Source organism: Trematomus bernacchii, unplaced genomic scaffold (assembly GCF_902827165.1).
Source record: "Trematomus bernacchii unplaced genomic scaffold, fTreBer1.1, whole genome shotgun sequence".
Classification (NCBI taxonomy): domain Eukaryota; kingdom Metazoa; phylum Chordata; class Actinopteri; order Perciformes; family Nototheniidae; genus Trematomus; species Trematomus bernacchii.
The window spans coordinates 58,839-84,219 of record NW_022987793.1 but is presented as its reverse complement, the minus strand read 5'-3'; the positions used below and the strand labels follow the sequence as shown (position 1 = coordinate 84,219).

The 25,381-nt window shown below is 47.4% G+C and overlaps 3 protein-coding genes across 3 annotated transcripts in view; 2 read left to right on the top strand and 1 right to left on the bottom strand.

The window, feature by feature from the left end:
- The window catches only part of stab2 (stabilin 2), a 64,675-nt gene extending 58,874 nt beyond the window's left edge, over positions 1-5,801 (top strand). The window contains exons 67-69 of the mRNA XM_034149825.1: positions 3,921-4,052; positions 5,290-5,412; positions 5,511-5,801. Of these exons, the coding sequence (XP_034005716.1) occupies positions 3,921-4,052; positions 5,290-5,412; positions 5,511-5,564 (309 nt within the window). The 3' untranslated portion in view covers positions 5,565-5,801. The remainder of the gene's footprint in view (positions 1-3,920; positions 4,053-5,289; positions 5,413-5,510) is intronic.
- Positions 5,802-6,789: 988 nt separating this feature from the next.
- On the bottom strand, positions 6,790-15,279 carry ovch1 (ovochymase 1). Its single transcript, XM_034149811.1, is given in 13 exon segments — positions 6,790-7,058; positions 7,147-7,283; positions 9,134-9,232; positions 9,592-9,749; positions 11,154-11,409; positions 11,735-11,885; positions 11,991-12,130; positions 13,092-13,281; positions 13,399-13,474; positions 13,915-13,970; positions 13,972-14,099; positions 14,534-14,590; positions 14,868-15,279. Coding segments are annotated over 13 exon segments (1,659 nt in total). The 5' UTR covers positions 14,917-15,279; the 3' UTR covers positions 6,790-6,896.
- parp12b (poly (ADP-ribose) polymerase family, member 12b) lies at positions 15,186-25,226 on the top strand (the record flags this gene model as incomplete). Its single annotated transcript, XM_034149824.1, has 8 exons — positions 15,186-15,688; positions 18,679-18,814; positions 19,090-19,339; positions 22,524-22,613; positions 22,791-22,917; positions 22,997-23,165; positions 23,884-24,004; positions 24,843-25,226. Coding segments are annotated over 8 exons (1,515 nt in total), but the record flags the coding sequence as incomplete, so codon positions are not given.
- Between the last annotated feature and the right edge of the window lie 155 nt (positions 25,227-25,381).

Genomic DNA, 25,381 nt, shown 5'->3' with positions numbered 1-25,381 from the left:
CATACAGAGCATCAACTAGTTCCTGAACAGTGTCCTTCACATGCTGATATCCAAGAGAGGGAGTTACACAGTCACAAGATGGAGGAATACCGGTTCTGACTTTTTCTCAAAATCTCAAAATCCTGTCTTTTTCTCAAAATCTCAAAAATGTTGACTTTTTCCTCAAAATCTCAAAACTTCTCACTTTTTCTAAAAATGTTGACTTTTTCTAAAAAAATCTGTTTTTTTCTCAAAATTCTGTTTTTTTCTCAAAATCTCAAAATTCTGTCTTTTTCTCAAAATCTCAAAAATGTTGACTTTTTCAAAAAAATCTGACTTTTTCCTCAAAACTTCTCACTTTTTCTAAAAATGTTGACTTTTTCTAAAAAAATCTGTTTTTTTCTCAAAATTCTGTTTTTTTCTCAATATCTCAAAACTTCTCACTTTTTCTCAAAATCTCAAAAATGTTGACTTTTTCTAAAAAATCTCAAAACTTCTCACTTTTTCTAAAAATGTTGACTTTTTCTCAAATCTCAAAAATTCTGACTTTTTCTAAAAATGTAAAAATGTTGAATTTTTCCTCAAAATCTCAAAAAATCTCACTTTTTATAAAAAATCCAAAAATGTTGACTTTTTCTCAAAATGTTGACTTTTAATCAAACATCTCAACATTTTGACCAGGGACAACATTTTGGACGAAGGTACGTTTTAACCGTTTGTTTTTTAGTTCAAATTGAAACTAAAAAAAGAGCAGAAACGGGTCGTTTTTTTGTTTTTCAATTTTGCCCCAAAACGAAAAAACGGAAATTTAGCTCGTTTTTTCGTTTTTCTGTTCTTACTGTTAAAACAAGTATACCACTCAATGTTTCGTTTCCATAAGTGGGTGCGTCTCCAGCGCCTCCTTGCTTCTGATTGGCTAGTGTGCCCTATGCTTGCGCTGTACCCTTCAAAATAAAGGTTCTACGTCTTTGCCTTTAGACTGCGTTACAAATATACGTATATTATTATGTTCATACATGCAGAAAGTACAGAAGACAGTCTGTCCGTATGTCTGTCTTTCTATGTATATGTCTGTCTGTCTCGATGTCTTTCTATCTCGATGTCTGTCTGTCTGTCTGTCTGTCTGTCTGTCTGTAACTATATTTTAGAGTTTAAAGCGTAGCCACTTTTACTCCACTACATGTATTTAATACCTTTAGTTACTTTACAGATGTGGATGAATGATGTGAAATATAATCAAGTGTTAAATCAGACTTTAGTTCCACCTGGAGTAAATCCACAAGCTACCCTGCAGTATACAAAGTCATTCAAACTAGCTGCACCTTTACCAGCTTTGAGAACACTTTCATGATCAATCATTATAAAACATATCATATATATTATTCTGAAATGGACCAATCTGCACAATGACTACTTTTACTGTCGCTACTTTCACTATATTTTGATGAGAATACTTTTCTACTTTCACTTGAGGAACATTTTGAATGCAGGACTTTTACTGTAACAGAGTATTCCTACACTCTGGTACTTCTACTTTTACTCAAGTACAAGATCTGAGTACTTCGACAATGGTTGATTTCCAAATGTTCTGTTGGTGCGTGGATGATAAAATAATAGCGTTTGATTGTATTGCCTTACGTATGCAGCTATTTGCCTGTGTTTAGAAATATAATTAAACATACCATGGACACACATTCAAACAATTCTCCATTTATTAAACATTGCAGATGAACAATTAACAAGTCATACAGCTAAAGAAAACTACAACAATTATTTTCTGTATGATGATATCATGGAACCTGGAATTTGAACACACACCACTTAACAATAAACAATAAACTTAACAATAAACGACTGAACTGCTGTCCACTTTAGGGTAGGGCCCTTAAAGCATCCAGTGCTGCAGACAGTCCAGCAACCTGGGTATACACTGGCTCCTGATCCCTGCACTTAAGGCATTGGGGAGATGTTATCCTCCACTCCTCCACACAGAGCCTGCATCCCACGATGCTTCGGCAGCAGGAGGAAAACATGGGTCCAGTCATTGTTTCTTTAAAAAGAAAAAAGACAGGTTTTTACCATTGTCGAAGTACTCAGATCTTGTACTTGAGTAAAAGTAGAAGTACCAGAGTTTTATAATGATTGATAATTAAAGTGTTCTCAAAGCTGGTAAAGGTGCAGCTAGTTTGAATGACTTTGTATACTGCAGGCTAGCTTGTGGATTTACTCCAGGTGGAACTAAAGTCTGATTTAACACTTGATTATATTTCACATCATTCATCCAAATCTGTAAAGTAACTAAAGGTTTTAAATACATGTAGTGGAGGAAAAGTGGCTACGCTTTAAACTCTAAAATATAGTTACAGACAGACAGACAGACAGACAGACAGACAGACATCGAGATAGAAAGACATCGAGACAGACAGACATATACATAGAAAGACAGACATACGGACAGACTGTCTTCTGTACTTTCTGCATGTATGAACATAATAATATACGTATATTTGTAACGCAGTCTAAAGGCAAAGACGTAGAACCTTTATTTTGAAGGGTACAGCGCAAGCATAGGGCACACTAGCCAATCAGAAGCAAGGAGGCGCTGGAGACGCACCCACTTATGGAAACGAAACATTGAGTGGTATACTTGTTTTAACAGTAAGAACAGAAAAACGAAAAAACGAGCTGAATTTCCGTTTTTTCGTTTTGGGGCAAAATTGAAAAACAAAAAAACGACCCGTTTCTGCACTTTTTTTAATTTCAATTTGAACTAAAAAACAAACGGTTAAAACGTACCTTCGTCATTTTGTCCCCGGCTTGAGCTTCAATCTCAGGATCCATGTATTCCTGATCCTCTCCAGAATGGAAGTAGTCATCACATACAGAGCATCAACTAGTTCCTGAACAGTGTCCTTCACATGCTGATATCCAAGAGAGGGAGTTACACAGTCACAAGATGGAGGAATACCGGTTCTGACTTTTTCTGATAATCTAAAAATTCTGACTTTTTCTCAAAATCGCAAAATTCTGTTTTTTTCTCAAAATCTCAAAATCCTGTCTTTTTCTCAAAATCTTAAAAATGTTGACTTTTTCCTCAAAATCTCAAAACTTCTCACTTTTTCTAAAAATGTTGACTTTTTCTAAAAAATCTGTTTTTTTCTCAAAACCTCAAAATTCTGTTTTTTTCTCAAAATCTCAAAAATGTTTGACTTTTTCCTCAAAATCTCAAAAATTCTGACTTTTTCTAAAAATGTTAAATTTTTTCTCAAAATCTCAAAAAATCTCACTTTTTATAAAAATGTTGACTTTTTCTAAAAAATCTGTTTTTTTCTCAAAATCTCAAAATTCTGTCTTTTTCTCAAAATCTCAAAAATGTTTGACTTTTTCCTCAAAATCTCAAAAATTCGGACTTTTTCTAAATAATCAAAAAATGTTGACTTTTTCTCAAAATGTTGACTTCTAATCAAACATCTCAACATTTTGACCAGGGACAACATTTTGTCCCTGGCTTGAGCTTCAATCTCAGGATCCATGTATCTGTGATCCTCTCCAGAATGGAAGTAGTCATCACATACAGAGCATCAACTAGTTCCTGAACAGTGTCCTTCACATGCTGATATCCAAGAGAGGGAGTTACACAGTCACAAGATGGAGGAATAGAAAGCAGTATTCAATGTTTACTTCAGATTAGCTCCACGTCAGAAATGAGCATGCTTGTCATATGTCTATCTCCATAGAGGCTGAATCATCATGTTAATCACATAGCTATCATATGCCTCAAACAGTCCTGATGCTCTTCTAGGTAATCATACATCCTGTCATGTTCACAGCTACAGTTGGGATACCTTTGTTAGCATGTTACTCTCATGTTGGAAGAGTATACTCACTGTTTTCCCAACACCTTATACACAGTATTTATATATAAGCGTGTGTCCCTGCAGATGGCGGTGGCCCACCAGGCGGGGGTGGGGGTGGGCGTGGTGCTGCTGGTGGTCCTGGTGCTGGCCGTGCTCTTCGTGGGGTTCCACTTCTACAAACACAACACCAAGCCGTTCCACTTCCACTACTTCAAGGTCAGAAACCTGCTGTTAATACCATGATATGATAAATGATGTCCAACAGCGTCCTCTGGACCCAAAGCATGCTCTGACAGAGAATCTGAACCGCTACCATCTGATGGAGATTGAATAAAGTCAGTCTGAAGCATCCTCTGTGCTCCAGTCAGTCTGAAGCATCCTCTGAGCTCCAGTCAGTCTGAAGCATCCTCTGTGCTCCAGTCAGCCTGAAGCATCCTCTGAGCTCCAGTCAGTCTGAAGCATCCTCTGAGCTCCAGTCAGTCTGAAGCATCCTCTGAGCTCCAGTCAGCCTGAAGCATCCTCTGTGCTCCAGTCAGTCTGAAGCATCCTCTGAGCTCCAGTCAGTCTGAAGCATCCTCTGAGCTCCAGTCAGTCTGAAGCATCCTCTGTGCTCCAGTCAGCCTGAAGCATCCTCTGAGCTCCAGTCAGCCTGAAGCATCCTCTGTGCTCCAGTCAGTCTGAAGCATCCTCTGAGCTCCAGTCAGTCTGAAGCATCCTCTGTGCTCCAGTCCTCTCAGTGAACACAGAGCTACAGATCAGATCACGCTGAAGGCTCTTTGAGCAGCTCTCACTGATCCTGATGTTATGTTCCATGTTGTTGTTTGTTTCTCATGTGTGTTGTTGTTTGTCTGTTGATGCAACCCAGTCTCACGGCATTTCGTGTTATAGTCAATCTATTGATTCGTGTTCACCATTTTCCCATTTTCTTCGTGTCACACAGAACGATTTTAAAAGCAATGTATTTCTATTGGTAGTATGTTTCGTGCCTGCACCAAAGAATAACAAATTAGAAGGAAAAAAAGATTGAAAAACTACAGATGTCAGTGTCCTGAGGCTCTGAGACATTTCTTTTCCTCACGGACGGCAAAGAAAGTCAGACATTATATGATTTCAAATCAAAACAATAATCGTGGCTTGACATTGAGTAAGAACATGTTTTTATGAACCACAGCTTCCGGTCTTCCACGACCCGACCGGACAAAAAGACGCAGGCACGAAACATACTACCAATAGAAATACATCGCTTTTAAAATCGTTCTTTGACACGAAACAAAGGGGAAAATGGTGAACACGAATCAATAGATTACATGTCGTGACTATAACACGAAACGCCGTGAGACAGTGGGTTGGTTGATGTTACATGGAGCTGCTGTGATGCAAGGAGCATTTCAGACTTGAACATTAAAGTATTATCGTATGGGATATGTGGCGGTGCTGACGGTGTCTCCATCAGGACGAAGGGGAGGAGGAAGAGGAGGAAGAGGAAGGACGGGCGGTGGGCGGTCGCAGCATCTGTAACCCGGGTTATGAAGCGGATCCAGAACCAGCAGAGTCCAAACCAGCAGAGAGCAGCAATGTGAGTTTCATACAGAGACCCCCCCCCCCTGTAGAGAGGGTCGTCTCCTGAGTGATTCCAAGTGAAGCTCATTAATAAATATAACTGTCTGTCTGCAGGAGGACCAACAGGAAGTGGAGAACGGGGCTTCCTACGACCTGCTGCAGGGGTAGGGTCAGGGGTCAGAACCCGGACCCTCTTCATCACGGACTCATGTTTTAATATTTCATCTGGTGGAGGATTCACTGAAGAGCTATGATGCGTTCAGGTGCCCATCAGATTCAGCGAGGTTATAAAGAACTACCTGATGTCACCAAACCTAAAGTTTGAAGAGGTTTCTTATCTTTGTTACGAGGAGCGACATGGAGAATCAGACCTGAAGTCAAATGTTGATTAAAATGTTTAAAATAGTTGTTTGTGTTGCTTTTTCTCATTTCTCTGTAACACTAATTCACCCGATGTCTGAAGAGATTACGTAATATAAAACGCGAATGTGTAATACGTGAAAACTACGTTCAGTTTTAACGTCACGAGACAGCAGGCTGCAGAAATAAGCATTTCCTACACTGTAAAACGTTAACCATATGTTATGTTACATAATATTAAAGTGGACCTATCATGCTATATTTGAATAATATAGTGTAGGACCATACCTATATAAGGCATATTTATACTTACTTTTTTTCAAAATACCAAACAGATCATGCATTTTAGCCATGCCTCATTTTGCTCAATTTGACAATTTTTAGCTCTGTTTTAGCAAGGGCTGATTCTGTGAGAACAGCACCACCTACAGGCCTGGCATATGTACTACAGCAGAGATTTGGGTATGGAGGAAAATAGAGAGGGTTGTGTTTTCTGACACTTGGTGAGTTCCCTGGAACACCGGGGACACATATTCATGTAGAAAAGACGTACACAAGTGCATTTTGCATGATAGGTCCCCTTTAAGGTAACATACCTTATCTTACGGTAAATTACCATACGTTACATTACGTAATATTATATTACCATACCTTATCCTCGTTACATTACTGTATGTTACGTTACATAACCTTATCTTACATTACTCTACGTTATATTACATTACATTATGCTACATTACGTTACTTTATCGTATGTTACGTTACCATATATTAAATTCCGTTATCTTATGTTACATTATATTATCTAATGTTACATTACGATGATAAAATGTAAAATGTTTGATAAGGGTCCCCCCTTATCAAAAATAAACTTGTTATATAAGGGTGCCCCCTTATATAACATTTACAATTTTTTGATAAGGGTGCCCCATTACGTTACGTTATGCTACGTTACCATACGTTATCTTACATTATCTTGCGTTATCACAACACATTTCCCCCCAGGTCACGTGAATAAACTCTGAGTCTGCGCTACGTGAAAGTATTTTTATTTCCGTCATCACTCAGAGGTCCAGGGTGACCTCAGAGATCCTTGGTGACCTCAGAGGTCCTGTGTGACCTCAGAGGTCCAGGGTGACCTCAGAGGTCCTGTGTGACCTCAGAGATCCAGGGATGGTAGTCTGTGATCCTGGAGAAGATGGCGGGTCGCTCTGCGTCGCAGCGCCGGCTGCCCCACGTCAACACGCCAAACAGGAAGTAGGCGCCTCGCTTCCGGCAGAACAGCGGCGCCCCGCGGTCGCCCTGCGGACAAGGAGGGAGGGACACAAGCTCTGTTAGTCCTGATCAGAGGACAGGAGGGAATGGGTTAGCGTTGGGGGGGGGTGGTTACCATGCAGGAGGCGGAGCCGGCAGGATGGGCACAGATATGAGAGTCCGTGACGAGGTCCCCCCCCCACTGCTGCCGGCAGGAGGTCAGGTTCACCAGAGTCAGGCTGGCCTGGTGCTGCCGTTCCGGATCCACCGCCGCTGCACAGGAAACACATCGTTAAACCACTTCCTGTTGGGACTTTAAGGTCTGAAGAGATTGCGTAATATCAAATCAGAGAAACTAAAAATGTGTAATACGGGAAAACCACGTTCAGTTCTTCCAGTGGTTCTCTTTTTCTGTCATTCCCCACTTTGAACAGGTGGGCCTCTTCAAGCCCCACCTGTTCCTCTTCGAGCCCCAGCTGTTCCTCATCGAGCCCAACCTGTTCCTCATCGAGCCCCACCTGTTCCTCATCGAGCCCCACCTGTTCCTCATCGAGCCCCACCTGTTCCTCATCGAGCCCCACCTGTTCCTCTTCGAGCCCCACCTGCTCCTCATCGAGCCCCACCTGTTCCTCATCAAAGCCCCACCTGTTCCTCATCGAGCCCCACCTGTTCCTCATCGAGCCCCACCTGTTCCTCTTCGAGCCCCACCTGTTCCTCTTCGAGCCCCACCTGCTCCTCATCGAGCCCCACCTGTTCCTCATCAAAGCCCCACCTGTTCCTCTTCGAGCCCCACCTGTTCCTCATCAAGCCCCACCTGTTCCTCTTCGAGCCTCACCTGTTCCTCATCGAGCCCCACCTGTTCCTCATCGAGCCCCACCTGTTCCTCATCGAGCCCCACCTGTTCCTCATCGAGCCCCACCTGTTCCTCATCGAGCCCCACCTGTTCCTCTTCGAGCCCCACCTGTTCCTCATCGAGCCCCACCTGTTCCTCATCGAGCCCCACCTGTTCCTCATCGAGCCCCACCTGTTCTTCATCGAGCCCCACCTGTTCCTCATCGAGCCTCACCTGTTCCTCATCGAGCCTCACCTGTTCCTCATCGAGCCCCACCTGTTCCTCATCGAGCCCCACCTGTTCCTCATCGAGCCCCACCTGTTCCTCATCGAGCCCCACCTGTTCCTCATCGAGCCCCACCTGTTCCTCTTCGAGCCCCACCTGTTCCTCATCGAGCCCCACCTGTTCCTCATCGAGCCCCACCTGTTCCTCTTCGAGCCCCACCTGTTCCTCTTCGAGCCTCACCTGTTCCTCATCAAGCCCCACCTGTTCCTCATCAAGCCCCACCTGTTCCTCATCAAGCCCCACCTGTTCCTCTTCAAGCCCCACCTGTTCCTCATCAAGCCCCACCTGTTCCTCATCGCTCCAATACAATTGTAGGCCAAGCTTAAAATGGTCAAATGTATGGTTCTAGAGATCAGGGGTCTCCAACCTTTAGGATGAGAGCTACTTTCAAAGAATAAAACAAGTCGTGAGCTACTTTTACTCCTTTTTCTGCAGTGTATATATTTAGCACATTTTGATATGCTGACCTTTAACCTCTGTGTGAATGCATCAATCTGGAGCACTTTGAGCCCCAGATGAATTGATGGAAACAACATCCATCTCTCTCTCTCTCTCTCTCTCTCTCTCTCATGTGTGTATGAGAGATGTTTGCGTTTGACTTTTCCCGGTGGGCCGCTGGTTCTGGCATAGGTGGGCCATTCACAGCACCGCTGCGCCGGTACTGTGAAAGTCCACCACCGCTGCGAGTCTCCGGCTGTAACAGTCCTCTACCGCCCGCGAGGACCCAGGTTCGATTCCGGCCTGAGGTCCAAAAAATGTATTTAAAAAAAATAATAATCTCCCGTTCATCGCGTCCATTCACGACCCACCGATCACATCTCTGCGCTCCACCAGTGGGGCGCACCCCACACTTTGAGAAACGCTGAGTTATTCTAACATCACAGCAGGCTGGAGAATTTAACATTTCCTAAACTGTTACACGGTATCTTACATGACGTTGCAGAATGTTACCATACATTACATAATATTCACACTTCCTGTTTGGGACTTTAAGGATTGAAGGTACCTGAAGCCTTGGTGGCCCCCCAGCCGGTGGTGACACAGGACCAGCTGCTGTCCAGGTCCTCGTCCTCGTCCGGGAGACAGACCGGAGACACCTCAGAGCCTGGGGACCAGATTGGGGGGGGGGGGTCAGTCTGATATGGAGACCCTTCACACTAGAACCGCTAAATCCTAGACCCCCTTGGCAGCTCTAGTCTTAAATAAGGTCAAAGCTGCCTCAGTGAATGTAGTTCTGACCCGGGAGATGAGGCGTAACCCTCCTGAAGATAAGAGATTTTGAAGTGGCTGTGTGTGACAGGAAGCCAGTGCAGACCTTTGAGAACTGGAGTGATGTGGTGAACTCTCCTGGTTCTGGTGAGGACTAAATGAAGTGTTTCTGGGTTGAGTTCTGGTGAGGACTAAATGAAGTGTTTCTGGGTTGAGTTCTGGTGAGGACTAAATGAAGTGTTTCTGGGTTCGTACTGAGTCGTGCGGAGCGTCTGAGGCGCAGCAGGGACAGGTCGGAGCGGGGGGGGAAGCTGCCGTCCCGAGGGAGGCTCAGAACCTCCTGCACTGGGACCGTCTGAGAGGAGGAGAACCGGAGGCCGTGGACCCCCAGAACCACCACGTCCTCCTGAGCTCTGCAGGGACAGAACACACGGGGAATGAGTCCTAACACCCTGAAGTGAGTCAGCATTATGAGTCCTAACACCTTGAAGTGAGTCAGCATTATGAGTCCTAACACCTTGAAGTGAGTCAGCATTATGAGTCCTGAACCCTGACCTGAGTCAGCATTATGAGTCCTGAACCCTAACATGAGTCAGCATTATGAGTCCTGAACCCTGACATGAGTCAGCATTATGAGTCCTGAACCCTGACATGAGTCAGCATTATGAGTCCTGAACCCTGACATGAGTCAGCATTATGAGTCCTGAACCCTGACATGAGTCAGCATTATGAGTTCTGAACCCTGACATGAGTCAGCATTACGAGTCCTGAACCCTGATATGAGTCAGCATTATGAGTCCTGAACCCTGAGATGAGTCAGCATTATGAGTCCTAAACCCTGACATGAGTCAGCATTATGAGTCCTGAACCTGACATGAGTCAGCATTATGAGTCCTAAACCCTGACATGAGTCAGCATTATGAGTCCTGAACCCTGACATGAGTCAGCATTATGAGTCCTAAACCCTGACATGAGTCAGCATTATGAGTCCTGAACCCTGAGATGAGTCAGCATTATGAGTCCTAAACCCTGACATGAGTCAGCATTATGAGTCCTGAACCTGACATGAGTCAGCATTATGAGTCCTAAACCCTGACATGAGTCAGCATTATGAGTCCTGAACCCTGACATGAGTCAGCATTATGAGTCCTAAACCCTGACATGAGTCAGCATTATGAGTCCTGAACCCTGAGATGAGTCAGCATTATGAGTCCTACACCCTGACATGAGTCAGCATTATGAGTCCTGAACCTGACATGAGTCAGCATTATGAGTCCTGAACCCTGACATGAGTCAGCATTATGAGTCCTAAACCCTGACATGAGTCAGCATTATGAGTCCTAAACCCTGACATGAGTCAGCATTATGAGTCCTGAACCCTGACATGAGTCAGCATTACGAGTCCTGAACCCTGACATGAGTCAGCATTATGAGTCCTGAACCTGACATGAGTCAGCATTATGAGTCCTGAACCTGACATGAGTCAGCATTATGAGTCCTGAACCTGACATGAGTCAGCATTATGAGTCCTGAACCTGACATGAGTCAGCATTATGAGTCCTGAACCTGACATGAGTCAGCATTATGAGTCCTAAACCCTGACATGAGTCAGCATTATGAGTCCTAAACCCTGACCTGAGTCAGCATTATGAGTCCTAAACCCTGACATGAGTCAGCATTATGAGTCCTAAACCCTGACCTGAGTCAGCATTATGAGTCCTAAACCCTGACATGAGTCAGCATTATGAGTCAGAGGATGCTAATAAAGGACAGAGACATAAGTGTTTATGTAGTTTGTATATAGTATATATTATTACCTGACGTTGCAGTGCTGGGGGACCAGGACCCAGTCCCTGTGGACCAGGGTCCCGCTGCAGTAATGGTATCCCTCACTCTGCAGGCTGACCTGCCAGGGCCAGGAGGAGGGACAGACCTCCGAGACGTTCCCCACTGAGATCCCCCCATCCTGGGCCACTGAGAGAGAGGCGTGGCCTGGAACCCCCCCACAGCCGGAGCCCAGCCCACAGATGTCCTCCTCAGAGACCTGGTCTGCAGACAGCAGGTGCTCATCACCTGGGGGGACATCATAGGACCCTGGTCAACATGTCCTCATGTCCTCAGTGATGTGTTTACATGATGTGACCGTGTGTGTTTCCTGTAGATATGTTACTGCTCTGTTAGTGTCCACTTTATTATCATGCTGCTGGGACTCTGGCTCAACTGTTTCCTTCTCAGGGGCGATGAGTGCCAGAAGAACTCACCTCGTTGCATCCGGGTGGTTTTTATGAGAGACTATGTTCAAACTGTGAGTTCTGAGATTCAGATCTTCGGTGTCAGAAAGTTAAACAAAACAATCAAAAGAGTTTTAAATCAATCCAGATACAGAAAAGACACCTACTCATGAGGTCCATCATCCACTGGGTGTGGGTCTGCAGTTTGGTGTAGACCCCCGGCTTCCTGGCCCGTCCACAGCCGACCCCCCAACTCACCAGACCCGCCAACTGGTACCGGCTGCCAGTGAAGCAGGACAGAGGACCACCAGAGTCTCCCTGAGACAAAGAGGACCATTAGAGACACAAAGAGGACCACCAGAGTCCCCCTGAGACCAGAGAGGACCGTTAGAGGTGAGGATCCAGGTTCTGGAGGTTCAGTACCTGGCAGGCGTCCGCCCCCCCTCCGGGCCTCCCGGCGCAGAACATGGAGGGACGCATCCTCCCGAGGTAGAACTGGTTGCAGGACTCTGGGGACAGGATGGTGACGTTCACCTCCTGGAGCCGGTTCACCCGAGGACCATCTGGAGAGAGACATGGAGCATTAGGACACCACAGATTCATGGGGGACCAGGATCAGGACTTCAGAGTCTCTCAGGCCCAATTCCAAACCACACCCTCCCCACTCCCCCTCCATGATGGAGTGAAGTCCGTCTGTAGTCCCTCAGCTGAACGAGGCTCCTTCAGATGGAGACAAACAGAACCTAACCCCCCTCTCTCCGGCAGGAACAGGAAATGCTGGAAATCAGCATCTCTTTCATTAAAGATAAAACCCCCAAAATCTTTAATGGTGTTTCTTTTTTGTAAACCACTTTGTTTTAAAATCTGATATTTATTTATTTATTTTATAAGCTGCTTAGTTTTTGCAACAGTTTCAGTTGATACCACAATGAAACACACGTATGACCCTGAGTTCAAAACAATGTGAGGTAACAGGAAGTAGTTTACATCTGTATGACAATAACCCACTCCCCCTCAACACGTGTTGGTTTGGAACAGACCTTAAAGGTGGGGTAGGTCAGTTTGAGAAACCGGCTCGAGTGCGCTAGAATTTGAAAATACACGACCGGAGAAAATCTGCCACTTCCTCACAGAGCCCCTCCTCCAACACACACGAACGCGCACATGACCAATGAGGGCACGAGATAAGTTTGTGCACAGATGGAAGGCTGACAGGCAGGTAGGCCATCCAGTTATTTTAGCCGGGCCGGCTCAGATGATTGGTCGTGCTTTTTACAGTACCACAGCTTCCACTGATGATATTTTTTATGGATTTTTTGTCAAAGCACTTCAGATATTCATTGCTATCAGGGATGTTAAGAGCATTCCATGGAATATAATAACAAGTGTATCTCGAGCCGGTTTCTCAAACTTACCTACCCCACCTTTAATGTGGCGGACATTGTGTGGGGTGGTGCGGAGGGGTAGTGTTTAAGGGTAGTGTGTAGTGTGTAGTGTGTAGTGTGTAGTGTGTAGGACCCTCACTCTCTCTGGTGGACCCCCAGCCCGTGATGGTGCACTTCCTGAGGGGGGACAGCGGGAACATCCAGACGTCAATGGGTCTGACGAAGGTGTTGAAGACGAGCGGACTCTTCAGCTGAAGAAGAGCCACGTCTCTCTCTTTAGTCCGCGGGTCGTAGTCCTGATGGACCAGGATCCTGGAGACCCCCACCAGCTGTTAATCAATAAAGATAAGATAAGATGGACCAGGATCCTGGAGACCCCCACCAGCTGTTAATCAATAACACATTATCTTTTAGTATATCTGAGTCTCTTTTAGGGGGGGGGTCACCTGCTGTCCCGGCTCCCGGTCGTTGTCCAGGTCGTGTTTCCCTGCCAGGACGGTCCAGAATGAGGCCTTGTTGTACCTGCACAGGTGAGGGGGGGTTATTATATATAAACAGTATACCTGTGTGACCCCCCCCTTAAAGAAGAATATATATATATAGAGAGAGAGAGCTCTGTTTTCTAGCCTGAGTCTATTTAATTTATTGTTTTGGTTGTGTGTGATTTAATTAATTTATAATAATTTAATTACATTTGTTTTATTTATTATATATAATTTATATATTTTAATATTATTTCACATTTCATTTGCAATGTTGAATGTTCAATAAAAAGTTATGTTTGAAAGGATGTACTTGAATTATTATTATATATTATCATTATGTTAGTTCTAAAATGGTCTTACAACGGTGCCGACAATATTATCGTTTATCGCAATCATTTCCAGGAAAATGTATTGTCCAACAAAATTAATTATCGTGAGAGGCCTAAGTATATATACATATATTATATGAAACATTACCTCCTGAAGCAGTGCGCGGCAGAGACCACCCACAGGGGGGCGATGACAGCCCCCCCCGCAGGCCGGCATGGAGGCGAACCTGAGGGAGACCTGCCAGGGCCAGGAGTTCATCCAGGCCTCGTCCCCCCCGATGATCCGGGACTCCTGCTGCTGCTCGGGGGGGAACGAGCGCAGCCCCGACACGTCTGAAACATAGATCACATCATTACAAAGGAACCCCCCAATTATTGTTAGTAAAAAAATATATAAATAAACAAAACTAACAAATATTCTTAATATTTGATAAATGAATAAAAGTCCAGTTCAACCAGAGAGTGGGTATTTATTATTTAAACTACTGAACCCACACTTATAATGATATCATTATGGGATGTCTGAATCCAACACATGGCGTTATAAACCGAGAGCGCCCTCAGCTGGTGAGTCCGGGTACTACACACACGTGGCTGATTTACAGAACATTAAATACAATGTTTTAAAGTAATTTAGTATTTTAAATGTCAAATATTTTTTGTATTAAAACATGTTTTATTTAAATAGATTTGTGTGTTTCAATATTTATTCACACACACACTTTCAGCTAAAAGGAAATTATATAAAATAAATAAATGTGTTTTACTTCCAAATCCAAAGTGTCCGGAGAAGTGATGAGGATCCGTTTCATTCAGAGTCACACCTGAACACACACACACACACACACACACACACACACACACACACACACACACACACACACACACACACACACACACACACACACACACACACACACACACACACACACACACACAACACACACACACACACACACACACACACACACACACACACACACACACACACACACACACACACACACACACACACACACACACACACACACACACACACACACATTAAAGAGGGTCACATGTTTTTAATGTGCAGATATATTAATATAAAGTGTTTCTGACCTGAGAGAGTGCAGAGCAGGCAGACAGACAGCAGGCAGACAGACAGCATCCTGTCTCACTGACGACACACAGCTGAGTGATCACACCCACCTGGACACACACTCTTTAATCACTCACTCACACACACACACACACTCTTTAATCACACACTCTTTAATCACACACTCACACACACACTGTGTAATCAGTGTGTGGAGCAGCTCTGGTTTTAGGTTGTAAAACAAAAACAATTATTAGACATTTTAATCAATTGAATAAATTATTTGTAATAATAAATCAAATAGGCTTGTATTGTGAGAGTCTGGGGGCGGGGCCTGAGGTGAGGATGTACCTGTCCCTCCTCTGAAGAAACAGAGCAGTGAGAGGAGAGAGAGGCTGCAGGAGGACCAGAGAACCAGAACCAGAACAAGAGAACCACAGAACCAGAACAAGAGAACCACAGAACCAGAACCAGAACCAGGCTCAGGCTCCAGTCTGGAGGTCCAGGTCTGCACGCAGCTCCTGTGCAGCAGCGGGGGGTCTCTGCCTCTGCTGGATCTGCACCGGAAGTTGCTGCAGCGGTGCCGAATCACAGAAGAAGAGTTCTGCTCCATGGTGCAGCGGGTCCCCCGCTTCCTGCTGGACCGCGGACCCGGGCCGGCCGGGCCGCTGCGGGCCGAGGACTGCGCGGTTATGGCCCGGACCTCGCTGCGTCTCTGCGCGCTGTACCCGCGGGAGGGGGGCTGCTCCGGGTCCGGGGCCGGTCCCGGTCCCGGTCCCTGCCCGAACCTCCACCTCTGCAAGTACTTCCTGTTCGGGACCTGCAGGTTCGGGAAGGGAAGGTGAGCCGACAGGTGTCTGCACTCTCATCTACACACTTGTGTAAATATATTTAACATGTTCATACAAATGCTCAACTTTGTGATGTCTTGAATTCGCCTGAATTTCCCCACTGGTATAAATAAAGTTCCATCTTGTGTTATCTTTCTGAGAGGAGCTAGATCCTCCCGCGGAGGGATAAACGGTCAGTGCTGAGGCTGGTTCTACTGGTACAGATTAAATACTTAATATATCATATCATATCATCTATAATACATATAAATACACTTTAATTACATTTTATAAATCACTCCGCGCTCAGCTGTAGTCAGAAACATGAGGACTATTTCCTGTTCCTCCGCCGCGGAGTGATACATCCTGCAGCTGTGAAGAGGCTAAGTGAAAGTTAAGGAAACAGAAACTGCAGCTGCACACACACACACACACACACACACAGTTATATCGATACTTAGATCATTCATAATGGTTAGGGTTAGATATTTAGAACATAAAGCTTGATGAGGATATAAATCAAGTTAGACATGAATTCACAATAAAGACAAAAAACATAAAAAAGACATCCAATAAGAGGCGGGGCACTAACACGTCAGAGAGGCGGGGCACTAACACGTCAGAGAGGCGGGGCACTAACACGTCAGAGAGGCGGGGCACTAACACGTCAGAGAGGCGGGGCACTAACACGTCAGAGAGGCGGGGCACTAACACGTCAGAGAGGCGGGGCACTAACAACGTCAGAGAGGCGGGGGCACTAACACGTCAGAGAGGCGGGGCACTAACACGTCAGAGAGGCGGGGCACAAACACGTCAGAGAGGCGGGGCACTAACACGTCAGAGAGGCGGGGCACTAACACGTCAGAGAGGCGGGGCACTAACACGTCAGAGAGGCGGGGCACAACACGTCAGAGAGGCGGGGCACTAACACGTCAGAGAGGCGGGGCACAACACGTCAGAGAGGGCGGGGCACTAACACGTCAGAGAGGCGGGGCACTAACACGTCAGAGAGGCGGGGCACAACACGTCAGAGAGGCGGGGCACTAACACGTCAGAGAGGCGGGGCACTAACACGTCAGAGAGGCGGGGCACAACACGTCAGAGAGGCGGGGCACTAACACGTCAGAGAGGCGGGGCACAACACGTCAGAGAGGCGGGGCACTAACACGTCAGAGAGGCGGGGCACTAACACGTCAGAGAGGCGGGGGCGGCACTAACACGGCAGAGAGGCGGGGCACTAACACGTCAGAGAGGCGGGGCACTAACACGTCAGAGAGGCGGGGCACTAACACGTCAGAGAGGCGGGGCACAACACGTCAGGGAGGCGGGGGCACTAACACGTCAGAGAGGCGGGGCACTAACACGTCAGAGAGGCGGGGCACTAACACGTCAGAGAGGCGGGGCACTAACACGTCAGAGAGGCGGGGCACAACACGTCAGAGAGGCGGGGCACTAACACGTCAGAGAGGCGGGGCACTAACACGTCAGAGAGGCGGGGCACTAACACGTCAGAGAGGCGGGGCACTAACACGTCAGAGAGGCGGGGGCACTAACACGTCAGAGAGGCGGGGCACTAACACGTCAGAGAGGCGGGGCACTAACACGTCAGAGAGGCGGGGCACAACACGTCAGAGAGGGCGGGGCACTAACACGTCAGAGAGGCGGGGCACTAACACGTCAGAGAGGCGGGGCACAACACGTCAGAGAGGCGGGGCACTAATACGTCAGAGAGGCGGGGCACTAATACGTCAGAGAGGCGGGGCACTAACACGTCAGAGAGGCGGGGCACAACACGTCAGAGAGGCGGGGCACTAACACGTCAGAGAGGCGGGGCACAACACGTCAGAGAGGCGGGGCACTAACACGTCAGAGAGGCGGGGCACAACACGTCAGAGAGGCGGGCACAACACGTCAGAGAGGCGTGGCACTAACACGTCAGAGAGGCGGGGCACTAACACGTCAGAGAGGCGGGGCACTAACACGTCAGAGAGGCGGGGCACTAACACGTCAGAGAGGCGGGGCACTAACACGGGGCACTAACACGTCAGAGAGGCGGGGCACAACACGTCAGAGAGGCGGGGCACACACGTCAGAGAGGCGGGGCACTAACACGTCAGAGAGGCGGGGCACTAACACGTCAGAGAGGCGGGGGCACTAACACGTCAGAGAGGCGGGGCACTAATACGTCAGAGAGGCGGGGCACAACACGTCAGAGAGGCGGGGCACTAACACGTCAGAGAGGCGGGCACAACACGTCAGAGAGGCGGGGCACTAACACGTCAGAGAGGCGGGGCACAACACGTCAGAGAGGCGGGGCACTAACACGTCAGAGAGGCGGGGCACTAACACGTCAGAGAGGCGGGGCACTAACACGTCAGAGAGGCGGGGCACTAACACGTCAGAGAGGCGGGGCACTAACACGTCAGAGAGGCGGGGCACAACACGTCAGAGAGGCGGGGCACAACACGTCAGAGAGGCGGGGCACAACACGTCAGAGAGGCGGGGCACAACACGTCACGTCAGAGAGGCGGGGCACTAACACGTCAGAGAGGCGGGGCACTAACACGTCAGAGAGGCGGGGCACTAACACGTCAGAGAGGCGGGGCACTAACACGTCAGAGAGGCGGGGCACTAACACGTCAGAGAGCCATTAAGCTAATAATAACCATTTGGAAATATGGTTGTAAATCTTTATGGACAGAAAAAAGGACTTGAACTCATTGATGAAAAGAAAGGAGGGATGCCTCCTCTCCATTCTCTACAGAGTTAATGTTATTACCAAATCAGAAATGGAAGAATCCAAATGATCAATATAAAATAAAATGTGATATATTTTTGTATCTGTAAATGACCCAAAGAACACGGATCGTGTATAAATAAGAAAGAGATGGAGCCAAAGCCAAAACAGCAGTTTACTGCAATCTAATAAATCATTCACAACAAAATACCCTTCTCATTCCAATCACTACTGGTTCTGACATGTGATGTGTTTGAGTGACAGGAAGCCGTGCAGGCTGTCACATGACCTGGGGGCGGGTCATAACGCTGCGACGCTGCGCGACTGCTCGCTGCAGGAGCTGCATGCGGAGCAGCTGATGGTGCTGCTGCTGCAGAACGACCCCGCCCTGCTGCCAGAGGTTATTCTATTATTATTATTATTATTATTATTATTATTATTATTATTATATATTATTATTATTATTTTATAAACTCAGGTGTGTTACTTCCTGTCTCAGGTGTGTATTACTTCCTGTCTCAGGTGTGTTACTTCCTGTCTCAGGTGTGTGTTACTTCCTGTCTCAGGTGTGTTACTTCCTGTCTCAGGTGTGTGTTACTTCCTGTCTCAGGTGTGTTACTTCCTGTCTCAGGTGTGTGTTACTTCCTGTCTCAGGTGTGTTATTTCCTGTCTCAGGTGTGTTACTTCCTGTCTCAGGTGTGTGTGCACTATAATAAAGGCGGCTGCAGTTTCCAGGAGAGCTGCACGAAGCTGCACCTGTGCCAGCACTTCCTGCGGGGGGGCTGCAGGTACGGGGCGGAGTGCACCTGGCGGCACAGCATCGACCCGGCAGGACGCCGCCTGCTGGAGGAGCGAGGACTCAGTGAGGAGAGCATCCAGCAGCTGATCCAGACCTACAGGAACACACACCTGCTGACCGCTGCAGGTACACACACCTGAACACACACCTACACACACCTGAACACACACCTATACACACCTGAACACACACCTGAACACACACCTGAACACACACCTATACACACCTGAACACACACCTGAACACACACCTGAACACACACCTGAACACACACCTGAACACACACCTGAACACACACCTACACACACCTGAACACACACCTGAACACACACCTACACACACACCTACACACACCTGAACACACACCTACACACACCTGAACACACACATACACACACCTGAACACACACCTGAACACACACCTGCACACACACCTGAACACACACCTGAACACACACCTGAACACACACCTACACACACCTGAACACACACCTACACACACCTGAACACACACCTGAACACACACCTGAACACACACCTCCACACACCTGAACACACACCTACACACACCTGAACACACACCTGAACACACACCTACACACACCTGAACACACACCTGAACACACACCTGCACACACCTGAACACACACCTACACACACCTGAACACACACCTGAACACACACCTAAACACACACCTACACACACCTACACACACCTGAACACACACCTGCACACACACCTGAACACACACCTGAACACACACCTACACACACCTGAACACACACCTGAACACACACCTGAACACACTCAGACACACCTGAACACACACCTGAACACACTCAGACACACCTGAACACACTCAGACACACCTGAACACACACCTGAACACACACCTGAACACACACAGACACACCTGAACACACACCTACACACACCTGAACACACACCTAACACACACCTGAAACACACACCTACACTAACACACCTGACACACACCTGAACACACCCTGAACACACACCTGAACACCCACCTACACCACCTGAACACACACCTACACACACCTGAACACACACCTGCAACACACACGCTGAACACACAACCTAACACACACCTGCAACACACACCTGAACATCACACCTACACACACCTGAACACAACACCTACACACACCTGAACACCACCTACACACACCTGAACACACACCTGAACACACACCTACACACACCTGAACACACACCTGAACACACACCTACACACACCTACACACACCTGAACACACACCTGAACACACACCTACACACACCTGAACACACACCTGAACACACACCTGAACACACACCTGAACCACACCACCACACCTACACACACCTGAACACACACTACACACACCTGAACACACACCTGAACACCTGAACACACACCTGCACACACAGACCACCCTGAACACACACCTACACACACCTGAACACACACACCTACACACACCTGAACACACACCTGAACACACCTACACACACCTGAACACACACACCTACACACACCTGAACACACACCTACACACACCTGAACACACACACCTGAACACACCTCACCACCTGAACACACACTGAACACACACCGACACACACCTGAACACACACCTGAACACACACCTACACACACCTGAACACACCTGAACACACACCTGCACACACACCTGAACACACCCTACACACCCCTACACACACCTGAACACACAACTACACACACCTGAACACACACCTACACACACCTGACACACAACCTACACACACTGAACACACACCTAACACACACCTGAACACACACCTGAACACACACCTACACACACCTGACCAACAACCTACACACACCTGAACACACACCTGCACACACACCTGAACACACACCTACACACACCTGAACACACACCTACACACACCTGAACACACACCTACACACACCTGAACACACACCTACACACACCTGAACACACACCTGAACACACACCTGAACACACACCTACACACACACCTGAACACACACACCTGAACACACACCTGAACACACACACCTGAACACACACCTACACACACCTGAACACACACCTGAACACACACCTGACACACACCTGACACACACCTCACACCCTGAACACACACCTACACACACCTGAACACACACCTACACACACCTGAACACACACCTGAACACACACCTGCACACACACCTGAACACAACCCCTCACACACACCATGAAACACACACCTACACACACCTGACACACACCTACACACACCTAACACACACCTACACACTGAACACACTCACACCTGAACACACACCTACACACACCTGAACACACACCTGAACACACACCTACACACACCTGAACACACACCTGAACACACACCTGAACACACACCTACACACACCTGAACACACACCTACACACACACCTACACACACCTGAACACACACCTACACACACCTGACACACCTACACACCCTGAACACACACCTGAACACACACACACCTGAACACACACCTGAACACACACCTGAACACACACCTACACACACCTGAACACACACCTACACACACCTGAACACACACCTACACACACCTGAACACACCCTGAACACACACCTACACACACCTGAACACACACCTGAACACACACCTACACACACCTACACACACCTGAACACACACCTACACACACCTGAACACACACCTGAACACACACCTACACACACCTGAACACACACCTACACACACCTGAACACACACCTGAACACACACCTGAACACACACCTGAACACACACCTGAACACACACCTACACACACCTGAACACACACCTGAACACACACCTGAACACACACCTGAACACACACCTACACACACCTACACACACCTGAACACACACCTGAACACACACCTACACACACCTGAACACACACCTGAACACACACCTGAACACACACCTGAACACACACCTACACACACCTGAACACACACCTACACACACCTGAACACACACCTACACACACCTGAACACACACCTGAACACACACCTGCACACACACCTGAACACACACCTACACACACCTGAACACACACCTACACACACCTGAACACACACCTGAACACACACCTACACACACCTGAACACACACCTACACACACCTGAACACACACCTACACACACCTGAACACACACCTGAACACACACCTACACACACCTGAACACACACCTCTCAGGTACTCAGTTGAGTGTTCTGTTGACTTCCTGTTTGTGTCGTCAGAGAAACTTCCAGACGTTTGTTTTGGAGGAGAGACGCGCGAGAGGACGGAGATCTGTCTGCACTTCATCAGGAACAGGTGCAGGTTCCAGAGTGAGTTCACCTTCATCTTCATCATCACCTTCATCACCCTCACCTTCATCCCCTTCATCACCTTCGTCATCTTCACCTTCATCACCTTCACCTTCCTCGTTACCTGATAAAGGTAGAGAAGGTGATGAAGATGATGAAGGTGATGAAGATCAGCTGTGTGTATCCCTCTCTGTGCAGACGGGTGTCGGCGGGTCCACTTCCTGCTGCCCTACAGGTGGCAGGTTTCTGATGGACGCACCTGGACGGACCTGCAGGACATGGAGGACGTCGAGAGGGACTACTGCGACCCGGCTAACGCTCAGAGGTCAGGGGTCAGGGCTCAGAGGTCAGAGGTCACGGCTGTGATGGATCAGTGTCCCCCCTAACCCGCTCTCTGTCTCCAGCCTCAGCTGCCCCCCCGTTGACTTCCTGCTGATGATCCGCGGCTCTCAGTCCGTCCGCCGGCTCTCCACGGTCTCTTCCGTCACCAAGCCTCCGCACTACACCCTGACCACCGATTGGCTGTGGTTCTACAAGGGAGAGCGGGGGGGCTGGGTGGAGTACGGACAGCCGGTGAGTCCCACTAACCGTCAGTACTTATACTCAAGGGTGTAGTGTTAGTACGTACTTATACTCAAGGGTGTAGTGTTAGTACGTACTTATACTCAAGGGTGTAGTGTTAGTACGTACTTATACTCAAGGGTGTAGTGTTAGTATGTACTTATACTCAAGGGTGTAGTGTTAGTACGTACTTATACTCAAGGGTGTAGTGTTAGTACGTACTTATACTCAAGGGTGTAGTGTTAGTATGTACTTATACTCAAGGGTGTAGTGTTAGTATGTACTTATACTCAAGGGTGTAGTGTTAGTACGTACTTATACTCAAGGGTGTAGTGTTAGTATGTACTTATACTCAAGGGTGTAGTGTTAGTATGTACTTATACTCAAGGGTGTAGTGTTAGTATTTATTTTTTTGTATACCTTGAATGGTTTTGTGTGCTGTGAAACTAGGAGAAAGTGAAACCCTAAATGCGTGTGTGTGTGTGTGTGTGTGTGTGTGTGTTATATATCCCCTTGATGTGTGTGGTGTGTGGGTGTGCTGTGTGTGTGGTGTGTGTGTGTTGTGTGTCGTGTGTGTGTGTAGTGTGGTGTGTGTGTGTGTGTGTGTGTGTGTGTGTGGTGTGTGTGTGTGTGTGTGTGTGTGTGTGTGTGTGTGTGTGTGTGTGTGTGTGTGTGTGTGTGTGTGTGTGTGTGTGTGTGTGTGTGTGTGTGTGTGTGTGTGTGTGTCCAGGACGAAAAGCAGCGCACCACCTCGGAGACCTCGAGGACCCTGGAGGAGAAGTTCCTGTCGGACAGTTCAGCGGAGGTCCAGGTGGTGAAGGGAAACAGAGAGTACGTCCTCAGCTTCAGAGGTACCACTTCCTGTTTACTCAGAGGGGGGTCAGGGTCCACAGGTCGCATCAACAGTCAGGTGCTAAGACCAGCCAGAGTCTAGAGAGGATAGTCCCCAGATCAAGTGAGTCCATCGTCCAGTTCAAAGACCTGAAAAGTCTTACGACGAGTAACTACAAGACCCCTCCTCAGTCCCTAGACAAGTCCCATATCAAGACCAACAACAACCAAACCAAATCCTGAGTAAAGACAACAAGTCAGGAAAGGAAACCCTCAAGGTGAAACAGAAAGGTCCCATAGTCCAGTCCCAGGTCAAGTCCTCGAGAGTCAACACAAGTCCTAGATCAAGTCTCAGTTATGAGGGACTCCAGACCTGAGTGTAGATGGGTCGATCCCTAATCTAGTCCTAAATCCTGAAAGGTAAAATCCAAGTCACTTCCTAAAGAGGTCCCAAGTCAAAATCAAAGACGGGAAGGTCCCAAAATCTAGTCCCATGTCAAGACAAACAACAACCGAACCAAGACCTGAGTAAAGACAGGTCCCAGGTCAGGAAAGGAAACCCCCAAGGTGAAACAGAAAGGTCCCATAGTCCAGTCCCAGGTCAAGTCCTCGAGTTTCAAAACAAGTCCTGGATCAGGTCTGAGTTCTGAGGGAGTCGAGACCCTCTAGTTCTAAGACCCGAGTAAAGACTATAAAGTCCCGGGTCACCACTAAAATGAAGTTCCAAGTCCAGATAGGCCGTCCACAAGTTAGGTCAGAATTTGAAGACAATCTGAAATGTTCAGGTGGAAGGACTCCTGCTTCAGGTCCAGAGTGAAACCAGAGAACTCTTCTTCCTGTCTCTTCTCTGTGTTATAGACATGTACCAGAGGAACCTGAAGCAGAACACCAAGAGGAGGGTCCGGCGTCGGCCTCGCCTCGCCACCCATGCCCCGCTGCAGGAGGTCAGGGGGGACCGGACCTGGACCAGTTCTTAGTCCCATCACATTATAGACCTGCCAGTATAGACCTGCCAGTATAGACCTGCCAGTATAGACCTGCCAGTACCTGCTGGTTCCCTCCACAAAAAGCATCAGGATGTCTCCAGAGGATTTAGGAAAATAAGATCTGTGGAAAAGGAACCTGTTTGATAAATGTTTAGTTCAGCCGGATAATCTCCACATGTCTCTACTTTTATAATGTTCTAATCATAAATCTAATGTCCAGAAGCTAAATGCTAACGTGATGCTATAAAGGAGCTACAGGCGAGTCCAGCAGCACGACTTCAACGTCACGCCAACTTCAGATCCATATTCAAACACACAGATTCTAAATGGAACGAGTTGAAGCGTTTGTTTGAACAGTCTGCAGGAGGCAGGTACTTGCTTTCAAGCAGAACAGGGCAAACAGACTTAGAG